At 35.5% G+C, this 13,661-nt stretch overlaps 1 protein-coding gene across 1 annotated transcript; it reads left to right on the top strand.

The window, feature by feature from the left end:
- Positions 1-1,878: 1,878 nt before the first annotated feature.
- On the top strand, positions 1,879-12,043 carry LOC104108252 (bifunctional TH2 protein, mitochondrial-like). The gene is made up of 6 exons (XM_009617240.4): positions 1,879-2,495; positions 4,152-4,260; positions 9,534-9,818; positions 9,925-10,339; positions 10,441-10,707; positions 11,379-12,043. The coding sequence occupies exons 1-6, from the start codon at positions 2,143-2,145 to the stop codon at positions 11,792-11,794; spliced, it is 1,845 nt and encodes a 614-aa protein (XP_009615535.1). The 5' UTR covers positions 1,879-2,142; the 3' UTR covers positions 11,795-12,043.
- Positions 12,044-13,661: the final 1,618 nt, after the last annotated feature.

Here is a 13,661-nt window from a genome sequence, read left to right on the forward strand (position 1 = left end):
AGATTCCACGAACTTTCATTTGTTTTTCATCTCTCAATTCCTTATATATTTAGATATATAAGCTTCCAAAGTTAGCCTTATGCAACAGAGATTTCCAAACTCTTCACAGATAGCTTGTAGTATATCTATCATAACTTTTTATACACAACTTCAAATAATAAATGGTTTACCTTTATGTAAACTAGACACAAAGGGCTACAACTTTCATTTTTAGATCATCTCCAAATTCTTTATAGATTGCGAGATATAAGCTTCCAAAGTCGGGTCAATGCAGCAGGAAATTTCCTCTACGCGATCGCGAAAGGCCTTCTGCGATCGCGATTCACTGGCCATTTCCCCCCATTTTGTGCTTCGCGAACGCGGCCAATTCCACACGATCGCATAGCACACTGTTGTAGCCAAAAATCAACAGCTGTAAATGGCCTAGAAATGGTCCGAAACCACCCCGAAACTCATCCGAGCCGCTCGGGACCTCGTCCAATCACACCATCCAGTCCCATAACATAACACGGACTTGCTCGAGGCCTCAAATCACATCGAACAATATCAAAACGACGAATCACACCTTAAATCAAAATCTATGAACTTTGAACTTTCAAATTCTATATCTTGTGCCGAAAACACATCAAATAAATTCGGAATGACTTCAAATTTTGCACACAAGTCATAATTGACATAACGAAGCTATTCAAATTTCCAGAATCGGATTCCGACCCCGATATCAAAAAGTCAATCCCCCAGTTAAACTTTTCAAAAATTCGACTTTCGCCATTTCAAGCTTAATTCCACTGCGGACCTCCAAATAATTTTCCGGACACGCTCTTAAGTCTAAAATCACCCAACGGAGCTAACGGAACCGACAGAACTCCATTTTGGAGTCGTCTTCACACATTTCCGACTATGGTCAAAATCCTAAGACTTAAGCTTCCGTTTTAGGGACCGAATGTCCCAAATCACCTTGAATTATCCGGTAACTGAATTCAACCACGCACGCAAGTCAATACACATAATACGAATTTGCTCAAGACCTTAAATCGTTGAACATGACGTTAATTCTTAAAACGACAAGTCGGGTCGTTACATATGGAGGCGTTGTGTGATAGAAGTAGAGATGAAATTATTGAGAAATATTATCATATGTGAGTGACTTTACTTTATTTCATGGCAGATTATCAATATATAGTAATTTGTGAAATATACTTCTAATTTATAGTGAATGGTATATTTTGATTACTCAAATCATCATGTAACAATAAGTAATTATACTAGATAACATTATATGCTTTGGTATAACTATGTATGTAAAATTGATTTAAATCTTTAATATGTTTGTTTACTTTATATTTTAATTAAATAAATAAAAAAAAAAAAAGTCTCTTAGGATAAATATTTAGGTTAATTTTTCTCTTTAATAGAATTATAGGACCTTGGTACTATTCTTTTGGTAGTTTGACAATCAAAATACTTTTTAGAAAGATCGGCCAAACATAATTTGTTTACCAAATGTTGCAAAAAGTACTTCTTAAATGAATTGGCCAAATACAAATAATTTTAAAAAAAAATACTTTTAGAAAAAAATACTTTTTAAAATAATCTGTCAGCTTGGTCAAACGGGCTCTTAGACCCCGTAAACTTAGCCCGGTACCAAGCTGATGGCGAGACTGGCTAGGATGTTTTTTCCTAGGACTGGCCCGGACCAACCCGACATGTTGATACCTTTTATACCGATTAGAATAAGTAGTAAATGAATCAGCCCATCTATTTTCTAAAATTCCCAATAATAAACCCATCTTCTAAAAGAGTCTGCTGGACCGGGCTCAGATTTCAGATGTTGACTAAACTTTTTTCTATGAAAAGCCACTTGTTCATCCCCTTACCAAAATTGCTAGTTTCACTTTTTTAGAAGCTCCTTTCATTTCCAAGTGGCAAATCACTACCAAACGCCTCACTCCTTTTCTCCCCTTTTCCTTTCTTCCATTCCAAAGCCCCCAACCAAAAATCTACTCTGCTCTTCCCTCCATATTATACATACTTGTACCATGTAGAATACTACAAACACTAAAAATTTTCTTTATCTTCATTTACAATCTCAAATTTCATAAATTCCCACAAATTACTGAAAAGACAAAAGCTGCCTTATATATGCGCTTCTCATTATTATCGCCCCTTGTTCTTAACCCAGTCATCAGATTCTCCAATTCCAACGCGCTTTTTGGGTTACGATTCCAATTATACCCTCGTTACTCTCGGTATTTACGATCGCCCGTTACAATGGCGTCGGCGAAACCAAAGCCGGCGGCGGCGGTGAACAAGTTTCCGGTAGAGGAGGAATGTGTGGGTATAGCGAGGAAGTGTTGGATCAAGTTCAAGAGAGAGTCTACTTTCGCTCTGTACACTCCGTTTGTGGTTAGTTTGGCATCAGGAACCCTAAATCTGGACACTTTCCGCCATTACATTGCTCAGGATGTTCACTTCCTCAAATCCTTCGCTCAAGCGTCAGTTCTTCACTTCCTTTTCTTTAAATAATAAATGTTATTCCTTAGAAAATGTTTCAGTGATTATGTGTTTTTCTTCTTTCTGGTACTGCAATATTTTGTTGGTATACTGTTTTAAATTGTAAATTTGTAATTAGAATTTTTTTTAGTAATTACTCCCCTGGTTCTACAAAATTATGATGCAAAGAACTTTTGAAACTTGTAGTTGAAACAAGCCATAAATATTTGTGTGGCTATAAATCATTTCTTTAAGGCTAAAGTAAAGGCTAAAGTAAGGAGCTTAAAGTTTCTTTTTTTAATTTTATATATAGAAATGTATATTCTTTTTTGGACAAACTAAAAAGCAAAGAGTATCCCATAAATTTGAGACAGAGGGAGTATATGTGTTTCTTCTGTCCGGTACCTTTTAATATTCTTTGGCTGGTGGAAATGGTGTCATTTGTGTTTATTTGTGGTTTGTTATTTTTATTGTTTCTATAAGCACTGTATTCATTTTGTTTCTACGGAAAATCAAGAAAGTTGCTTTCTTCTTTGTTGTATTATTTAATTCCTTTTCTCCAGGCGTATAAGGGCTTATGGAATAGAATTTTATGTGTCTTAACTTTATTGTTCAGGGAAAGAAAATTGGAATTAACTAACAAAAAAGAAAAGAGAATGTCTATCTGACATTTGAAAGAATGTGGGCTTAGTCCATCTACATATAAGAATATCTTAATTCTGTTAGTTGGTCAAAATCTCTATCCATTTCAACAAAAATGTACAAGTAGTATGAAATTCATCATTCATGGGGAGAATCCCAATTTACAGGCCTGAGTATGGCTAGTGGATTACTTTACCCTTTTAAACTCATTGGGAATGTCTGCAAGAGTTTCGACATGTTCAGGTAAAATAAAACATTAAAGTTGTGCAGGAGAAAAATATAAATGAAAATAACATTTTTCCAGTTAAGTGAAAGAAAAAGAACAACCTAAGAGAAGAAAAGGAAAAACAATATGCTAGATCCTTTTCCGGTCAAGTTATCTTTTCATTCTCTGACTTGGTCGGCCTTTTCTAAACTTCTGTTGTGATCAATGTCTTATTTCTCTCCAATGCTAGATGTAAACTTAAAGGGTCAATACAGTAATCTCTCTCGATTCTTGTCTACAACTTTAGAGTTAAAACTTCTAAAGGACCTCATGTCCTTTGTCCTTTTGTTTTCCTTTTTGTTTGCTCTCTTATCTTTTTGAAGTATTTTCGTCCAGACTATCCATTATTTTGGTGCTTTATTTTGTGCCAGAAATTGATACAATTTTGCGAGGGGGTATCCAGTCAAGACCTAGGGGTGAAGTAATCCCCCACCCATAGTTTAAGGAGTTTAAAATGGATTTCAACCTTATTCCCATTTTTAGGTCTCTTTTGGTAATGAATTATATGTACTCTTTTTTGAAGTTCTTCTATTCACATTGTTTTGCTAGAGATGCGGGATTTTTCGGGTTTAGTGGTTTGATGCTCTATGTTATTGCTTATAATTGTAAGATTTGCTGATTTGGACAAATGATCGATTTTGGGGGCAATAAGATCTGTTTTTGCATGATCTTTGCTGGTCGTGTAATACTTTTTTTTTTTCATGTCTTTCTTCTGCTAAGAAGTTTGTTAAGATTTAAATAAAAACTGCAGGTATGAAGCTGCAGAAGAGTGTACTGACGATGACGATGCGAAGGTTGGCATTAGTGAGTTGCGGAAGAATGTTATTGAAGAACTTAAAATGCATGATGCAGTTTTAAAAGTAAGATATGAGTCACTAACCCAGTCTCTTTTCCATTAAATTCAAGTTTCTTATTCACCACTTTGTGATTAGTATGGGCATGTCCACAAATTTCCTGTTGCTTTTTTCCTCCTGAGAGATATAGTTGACTTTATATCACCTCAGTCATTTAACTTAAACCCTTGTTTTGAATGCACTGGAAAAGGGATGTCGGATCTTTTTACCCATTTAAATTGTCCGTTCAACTGGCTTTTGCAACAAAACATGAGCTTTTGCTTAGTTACTAGCCGTAGACGAAGCATACATCTGGCTATCTTTTAATCTTAAGTAGGCTTGTCGGAAAGGAATGTGATATATAATTCTCTTTCTTAATTTATTACCATTTTCCATGTAAGCGAATACATTCATATCTGTCGATGCTTAAAAAAAAACTAGGTCATTTATCTTGGAACTTACAGGGACTTTGATGTCTGGGAGAAGTTTGATGTAAAAATTACTTTAGTTATGAACTTATAATTGTGCCGACTTAAGTTACCATCTCCAACTTTAGCTTTTGCATCCTCACCATTCAAAAATATTTCTAAGGAATTAGATAAATTCAAATCTGGCTACTTCACTGTTTTAAGAGCTTAACTAATCTGTCTTTCAACCTCTAAAAGTTTAGTAGCCTAGAAGGCACCATATACATTTGTGCACAGCCTGGTGAAATGAATCTCTCTCGTAATCCATTCGGCATTCAGAAGTATGTTATGTGGACCAGGGTATGGTTGGCAGATGTGCGTGTAAGGTTTGCATTTTCCAAACAGTTTTTGTTTAGGATACGGGGTGGACGAAATATTTAGGCATTACTTTGAGGATACAGCTATCAGTAAATCAATCAATTGAGCCTAATCCCAAGTAAAGTTGGGTTCTGCTATGTGAATGCTCTATAATCATTCTGCTGTATTTGGATCCAATCATTTTAATATTACTTTTATTAGTGGTTATCTAAAACTACAGGTTTTCTCAATCTTTCAATTGTCTACACTGGCATACTGTTAGGATACATTTATCAGCACAAAACTATCTTTATATGCATATGATAGTGACCATCTAACATCTGTTTGATGTACAGTGTGAATAGTCTTTAGATGTAAAGATACCTTGTCTATGTCGGGAGTTTGAGGTCTCAATAGATTATGCGTTTGTCAGTCTATATTGAAGTTCTTTAAAATATGTTTTTCAAGTGAATTCCACTTATACATCTTGGGTACATGATTGGTGTGGTTTACGAGGAGAGCTTAGTGGGCATAGCAGTTGGCAAGAAAACAATATAGTTTCACTAGTTCGAAGGAGGGATAGAAGGATTACAAGAGAGGAGGAAACAAATAAGATAACCGGGTGCTAGGATTCAGTTAATTGATAAGTTTGCTCCTAGTTATCAAATAAGAGCCTGTTTAGACATAAGAAATTTTTTCCTTTTTTCCAAAAAAATTACACTTTTTTTCGAAATCGGTGTTTATTCATAAAAATTCCAATTTTCACTTGAAAATGCATTTTGAAAATTTTCGAAAATTTGAAAAACTCCAAAAAGTTATTTTTCAAAATTTTCTCTCAAATCACTCACAAAACTTCAAAAACAATCCAAAATTATATTCATGTTCAAACACAACTCTAAATTTCAAATACCATTTTCACTTGAAATTTTTTTTCCCCCTATTTTGGAATTTTACAATTCTTATGTCCAAACGCCCACTAAGACTGTGGCAACTTTGCGACTAGAGCTTTCTATCAATGAGGTTTCATGCCAAAAGATCATTTCAGTGTCTTTCTTTGCTACCAGTTAGCCTATATTTTAGTTGCATCAGGTCTTATTAGTTATAGAAAATGATATTTTATTACTTTGGTAAGTGTATATATACACAAGATGACCTTTTTGCTTCTTTTTTTTGTTTCTTTTGAGGGATAAAGATAATATATCTACCACAGGATCATTATCATTCGCAAAAAACACAGATCTGCAATTGATATCGTAGTATGATTAGGCTCAACACTAGGAGACCTTGCAGATTCTTTTTGAGAAAATGAGAAGTAAATTCTTGAGATAGTGGATAAAATTAGAAACTATTTGTCAAAATTAACTTTAATGTTTGGATCTGCAGCTAAATGTCTTTCTCTTTTGGATATTGGTGGATGTTTTGGTACTCTACTACTCTTTACAAAGTCAAAGATACTCCAGTGGGCATGTTTAACTTTGTTCTGATCTGTAAAAGTGAAGTAATTATTGGTCAAGTAATTGCGTATTTGCGCTCTTACACGTAGCACAGTGTGTCTTTATAGTCAATAATATTGAACAAATTCTCTTTTGCGATAATATTACTCGGTGCAATTCTAGTCACCACTTTGTATTTGGTGGATATCTTCCTTTTCTTAATATTGATAGTGAGTTAGGCATACTTTTTGTTTCTGCTGGTTGGTCAGTATTCCCTTTTGCTTGTTTAGTCTAGTTTGGTCAAATGATTATATAGGTTTAAGATGTTGGTGCTTGTTGGTAAGTGAACAAACAAATTGAAGAAGCACTAGGAGGTGCAATCTTCATCAATTCTAGAAGTGGTGGTCCTGCCATGACATTGATGTCATCATTAGATTTTGAGAAAAGCTTTTCATGTGTCCTCTTTTTTTCTATTGAAAATGGAGAGGACAGGTTGTAATGTTGGAACTAAGAGGTTTTTACATTTGTAAGCTATAGGAAGAACTTGTTTTTTTAATCCTTCAAAAAGAAAAGGACGAACTTGGTTTTCCTTGAGTTAGAGCTGTTAAGAGGAGTGAATTGTCTAATTTTTTGAACGTCAATGCCCTCTGAGAAAACTTCTAAAAAGTGAGTATGAGGGATTATCAAGTGGAAAGAGCATCCTTTCCTCAAATTCTACGACTTCTTTTCCCTCTTGTCCAAGTTTGGAGGGCCAAATGAGAACATCACTTGAGAAGGTGATTGGTTGCTCATTGTGGAAATTCATCTTAATTTATACGATTTTCACTTATGCATATCCGTTGTTAGGGGTTTCATTTTGTCATTGATTACATTGAAAAGAGAAGAATTACTGGAGAATTCTCTTTACAGATGCAATCGTAATAGTAGAATGAAACGCGCCGGCATCGCCTTATAAGAGAAATCTTAATAGTAAATTATTATAATATTCCTTTGTGGCAAGACGGGCCTGAAGCCGGTCAAACTATACGCGTGGTCTATCATTTGTGTATAATCAGTGTTATCCTAAGTTGCTCCGACACATCAGTTTATGTGCCGCACCCATGTAGACACGACACTATGGGCGTGGGTATGGAATCCGTACCGGATTTGGTTTGACTATGACGGACGAAAAAAATTGAGACGAGATACAATTTGATTCCCGAAATCATAACCAAAATTAGGGTAAATTTGAAGAAAATAGCATATCTTTTCTAGGAAAACAATCCTTTACTTATCTACAACTTGAGAATAAAAAAGAAATCCACACTTTACAAGCTATACGTAAGTATTCTACAAAATTGTCATAATTTAGAGATATTTTTATTTTTTTGAATTATTTTTAGCCGGATCCTTGCATCCGTATCCGTACTAGGATCCGTATCCCCTAAATCTTAGAATTTACATTTCGAAGGATCCGACCTCTAGATCCGCACCCGTGTCGGACACCCACACTCGTGTCCGAGCAACTTAGGTGTTATCCACTCCTTAGTCGTTTGTGCTAGTCAATATAATTTAGGAAATATAATTTAGGAAGGAAGAATGGTTACACTTCCATTTGTAACTGCTTAATTATCTTTCAATAGTTGGATGCAATAAAGTGAGAGTTTCATCGTTGACCTCTTAAGGGACATCCTTGTTGATAAAAAGGTCTGGTTACTGTCACCTACTGTTGAAACTGGAAAGATTGGTGCTAATTAGTGCTACCCAACATTTGAAACCTTTCGAGCCTGAAATTTCTATAGCACATTAAGAATGGCTAGGTCTCTAAAGCCTGAAGCATTTCAGAAAGCAAGAAGTCAGTATCATCAACACATTGGAAATGTGAGATCATATGAGCTCATAATAGATAGTGGTTGGCAGTCAAAGAAATGGTTGTTTTTCCATAGTTTAGGTAATTCCTTAAAAATCAATTCCCCACTATTTGAGGAAAGAAAAAAATCAATTCCTGACTATTCTTTTTGGTCCCAAATTCATCATCTTCCTTTTAGATTTTCTTTCATATTCTTCTTTTTATGGGTTATCTAACTTATTGAAAGATATAAAATAGAGGTTACAAAAAGATAATAGAATGTCCTTAAGATTAGTTAAAGATGATTTTAAACCATAAATGTATCCCTTTCCCTTTTCTTTTGAAGCCATCTGAAATGATGATTTCTTCCTTTTGAAAGAAAATTCTGCCGTATTAAAATGGTGCATAATTTTCACACTTCTAGAATAGGTAATTCTAATTTTTAACTCTTAAACATTACTAAGAGAAAATAACTTCGTCTTGTCCTATGCAAACATGACTTGGCAGAGGAACCTAAACACTGCAAAGGCAATTGAAATGAGCATAGATCATAGTTATATGGGATATTTTTCTTCTTGGATCACTAAGGTCTGCCTGAAGTTAATGGGCTGTGAAGGACTTGTCTGAAAATTGGTTATGCAGTGTGTATAAGACTTAATGCTGATGAGTAGTCAAGGCATTTTGTTATTCTTATGTGCTTATTGCAAAGAAAGAATGGGTAAGATATCCTACTTCCTTTTTTGGGATACAGTAGCAGAAAGGATAAGAGAGGAAAATTCTAAATGAATAGACGAATGGCACTATCTGCAGACTGTTAGTTTATCTATGCTATCTTGGCAAGCTTCTAGATTATCCAAGTCATTTCCTGCTATACTTCAGAAATGGCATGATGTCCATGGTTAATGCCCAACTGATTCATCATTGAAGATTCACAGTAGCTAATATTTTGAGTTGCCAAGGTGTTTATAATTTTATATAGTCCGAGTGTACTGTATATTTAAGCACTTTACACATCACACACACGAGAGATACATATCGAGTTTTATTTTCGTTTCTATTCGGGAAAACACATTCTCATAATCTTTCTCGAGTGTAACTAATTTGGCAAGGAAGTTAAGATGTGCTGTTACTGATAAGTGATAGCAACTGTTGTTAACAGTTAATGTTTATGATCATCTTAAGTCCTATGTAGCAAAGTACATTCTAAACTCTCTATATGTGCATGTCTTGTCTTCTTGCTTGGGAAAATGAATCATTTCACAATCACTTCTACAGGAGTGGGGCATTGATCTGGTCAAAGAGTCCAGTCTTAACCCTGCAACGGCCAAGTACACAGATTTTTTATCAGCTACAGCTTCAGGAAAGGTGGAAGGAGTAAAAGCTGCTAAACTTGCCACACCATTTGAGAGAACGAAGTTGGCAGCTTATACTCTAGGTGCTATGACTCCTTGCATGAGGCTTTACGCCTACATTGGTAAGGAGCTGCAAGTGTTCCTCGAGGGAGAGAAAATTCATCCATACAAGAAGTGGATTGACAGTTATGCCTCTGAAAGTTTCCAGGTTTGTGGCTGTTTATTCCTACTTGTCAAACTGATGAATTCAGCCTGTGAAAGATATAAAACATTTTACTTAACTGAACTCAAGTATGTTGTTTATTGAATAATAGGCATCAGCTCTTCAAACCGAGGACTTGTTGGATAAACTGAGTGTCCCTTTGACAGGCGAGGAGCTTGACATCATTGAAAAGCTTTATCATCAAGCAATGAAACTTGAAATTGATTTCTTCTTAACCCAGCCACTTGTTCAGAAAGCTGTCATCCCTTTGTCAAAAGATCACAACCCTGCTGAACACCGGCTTACAATATTTTCTGATTTCGATTTGACGTGCACTGTTGTTGATTCTTCTGCCATCTTGGCTGAAATTGCAATTATAACAGCACCGAGATCTGATCAAAATCGACCAGAGAATCAAATTGCGCGGATGTTGTCGGCTGATTTGAGGAATACATGGGGAGATCTCTCTAAGCAGTACACTGAAGAGTATGAGCAATGTATAGAGAAGATGTTACTTACTGAAAAAGGTAACACTTTTTTCATGATATTTTGATGTGTTCAATTTTCTGATATCATAATATTGCAAACCAGCTGGAATGAACCTGTTCTAAGAATCTTACTTTTACAGCGGAAAAATTTGATTATGAAAGACTGCATAAAACACTTGAGGAACTTTCTGATTTTGAGAAAAGAGCAAATACTAGGGTGACTGAATCTGGGGTACTGAAAGGTTTAAACCTTGAAGACATAAAACGAGCTGGGCAGCGATTGATTCTCCAGGATGGTTGCACCAACTTCTTCCAGAGCATAATAAGAAATGAAAATCTGAACGCAGACATTCATGTCCTCTCCTATTGCTGGTGTGGCGACCTTATTAGGTCTTCCTTTTCATCAGGTATTTCATTGCTAAGACAACTTAGTGAAATGGAACTTCAGTTGAACATGTGCATTAATCATAATGTTTCAGTTGGGTCCACTAGATCTGCTAAACTTATTGCTGTAGGTGGATTGTTATAGTCTATCTACCTTTTATCAAATGTCTTCTGATTCCTTAGTTGCACCTGGATATGCTAGGAAGTTTGCTAAACGTTTTTTGGTGGCTAAGTGACATTTGTCCCCTTTCGTCGTGCCAATCTTGCTTCCACCCGCTATTCCTTTCTTTTACCATGGGAAAGGAAAACACTTCCAAAATGAATGAGAAGAAAGAAGGGGGGAAATGGAAAAGAGAGTGGAGGAAAAAGCTGATTTTCCTTGTTTTTCATATTTACCTTGCTTTCCCCTGTTCTTATTTTTTGTCATGCGTTATCCTTACTTTTTGACTTATCTTTTCCTCTTAAGCTTAGAGATATGAACATTCTTCATATAGTTTTGGCGTGCTTATTATAATCTTTAGTTGGGCATCAAAGCTGATGAAATAAGCTCTCTTTCATTTGCGTTATGGTAGAAGTTGAGTGTCTTACTGAACAGTTATAGTTTTTTATTTGTAATTAATAATGTGATGTTAAATTTTTTCCTGCCTTTTTGGGTTATAAAGCAGTTCTCTTTTTCCTGCCTTCTGCTGACCAGGGGGTATAGACGCTCTGAATGTGCATGCCAATGAGTTTATGTTTCAAGAATCTCTATCCACTGGTGAAATTGTTAAGAAAGTTGAATCCCCCATTGACAAGGTTCAAGCATTCAGTAAAATTCGAATGAACTGTGGCAATGACCAAAAAAATCTGACTCTTTATATTGGGGATTCAGTCGGCGACTTACTTTGCTTGCTTGAAGCAGATGTTGGCATAGTGCTTGGTACGAGCTCAAGTCTAAGGACGGTGGGGAATCATTTTGGTGTTTCTTTTGTTCCTCTGTTTCCAGGTGTTGTCCAGAAACAGAAGATGTGCACTGGGGTAGACTCGTCAAGTTGTTGGAAGGGACTATCTGGTGTTCTCTATACTGCCTCTAGCTGGGCTGAGATACATGCTTTTGTATTGGGGTCATGAATTCTCTTCAAGTTACATATTCACCATGCTTATTAGGCATATGGAGGAATTCTTATATAGTAGATCATACATACAGCTTTGTGGCTAGTTTTATTGCAGGCCACAGATCAGTTCTGTTGTTCCATTTTTGTTTTTCTACAGGGTCTTCTGTTCAGAAATGTAAATGTCATTCATTTTGGCTGGAGATTCTATATGAATACTGCATATGTTAAATGTCGGTGGCTGTTCTATTCTAAAATTTTATTATTACTTTTAGGGTTTTATATATTCTTGGTGAATGGTTCTCAGATAAAGCAAACATACAATGGTTTTGAGGGAGGTGAATTACAGGTTCTCGCCATCCAGTTTTTTGCGAGAGGCAGTGTTTTGATAATCTAAAATCTTGACTGGATGACTTCTGTTTTGACTCTGCAGCTGTTGGAACGATCATTGTTGGTTGTAGTGAGGTGCTCTGTAATGAATTATCTAGTTACATCTTTCCAGTTTTCATCTGCTTTTCTTGCATGCATAATTTCTTTTCTCCGAGTTTAAAATATATTCGAGCAACCAACCAAAACAAAATAAAATTATTTGAGCAGTTTTAGTTGATTTTTCTTATGTGTGTTTGTTTCGTGTAGTGTGATCTGAGCATATGACGATTTGTTTTTACTAAGATCCAAAAATTAATTAGCAGTGAGGTCATCTGTTTAAATTTCATAGTTGACTTTTGATGTTGAATGTCTATTCTCAGTTCTTGTGTGCTTATCATGTTCTCCTCCCAATTAGCTGTTAACCATGTGATAACGTGTTTAAATTGATGAAACTGCGCCTTATTTGATTAATATATACTATTCTCAAAACTTTCTGTATGTGGTAAAGAGCAAATCATATATTCTTTTCATCAATTTTTGAACCTCCCTTTAAACTCCATTGCTGAAGACTAAAGGGTTAGGTTTAGTGGTGTCCAATTGACTCAAATTCTTAGCCACAGTTCAATAGGAGGATGATGTTAACCGAGGACATAAAAGTGGCACTCGCACTCATGAGGCCAAAAGCCAATGAAATGGAGTGGTGGAAAGATTGGAAATTGATGAAGTTGTGAAAGGATTAATGCAAGGCGAAGAAGGAAAAAGAGCGCGCAATAGAACGAGAGATCTTAAAGATGCAGTAGCTAAAGTGCTGAGTCAAGATGGTTCTTCAACAAAAGTAGTAGCTGAATTGGCTGCAAAATTGAAAAAGAAGGTTGTTAAATAGTGCAGTAATTGATTAGCCATTATTTATACAGAAATGTATGCATGTGTTAGTTAGTTACAAGGGCGGATTTATAGGCTAATATATGAGGGTCTTTCCGCCAAACAAGGTATTTTATGTATATATTTTTTAGAATTAATCTAATATTATCGGGTGAAATTAAAAAATAGCCAGATTTACAAGTGGTAACTGGAAAATAGCCACAATTTCAAAAGTAATCGAATTTTAGCCACTTTTCATGTAAAGATAAATCTGAATGAAAACACTGTTCCGGAAAATATTCCAGCGTAATATACTGGAGTTCCAGTATAATATATTCGTCCAGTATAATATGCTGGAAGTTTATACATAGGTGCTCCAATATTCAGTATATTATACTGGAACTTCCGTGTGTTGGAGTTCCAGCATAATATGTTGGAAGTTCATACACAGGTGCACCAATCTCCAGTATATTATGCTGGAACTTTCCGTGTTGCAGCAAAATAATGGCTATTTTTCAATGACTTTGCAAATGCTGGTTATTTTTCAATTACCAGTCCGAAAATTGACTAGCCCGTGCTATTTTCACATATTATCTACTGGCACCCATGCTCCAAAGAGGCTAAATTGTGCATTTGGTTGAATGCTAAGTTATTTA

The sequence above is a fragment of the Nicotiana tomentosiformis genome, chromosome 5 (assembly GCF_000390325.3).
Source record: "Nicotiana tomentosiformis chromosome 5, ASM39032v3, whole genome shotgun sequence".
Taxonomy (NCBI): Eukaryota; Viridiplantae; Streptophyta; class Magnoliopsida; order Solanales; family Solanaceae; genus Nicotiana; species Nicotiana tomentosiformis.

Coding starts and splice junctions, on each gene's coding strand:
- LOC104108252 (XM_009617240.4), top strand. CDS start 2,143: ATGCGCTTCTCATTATTATCGCCCCTTGTTCTTAACCCAGTCATCAGA. Junction 4,261..9,533: donor TGCATGATGCAGTTTTAAAA/GTAAGATATGAG, acceptor TCACTTCTACAG/GAGTGGGGCATTGATCTGGT. Junction 10,340..10,440: donor GATGTTACTTACTGAAAAAG/GTAACACTTTTT, acceptor TTACTTTTACAG/CGGAAAAATTTGATTATGAA.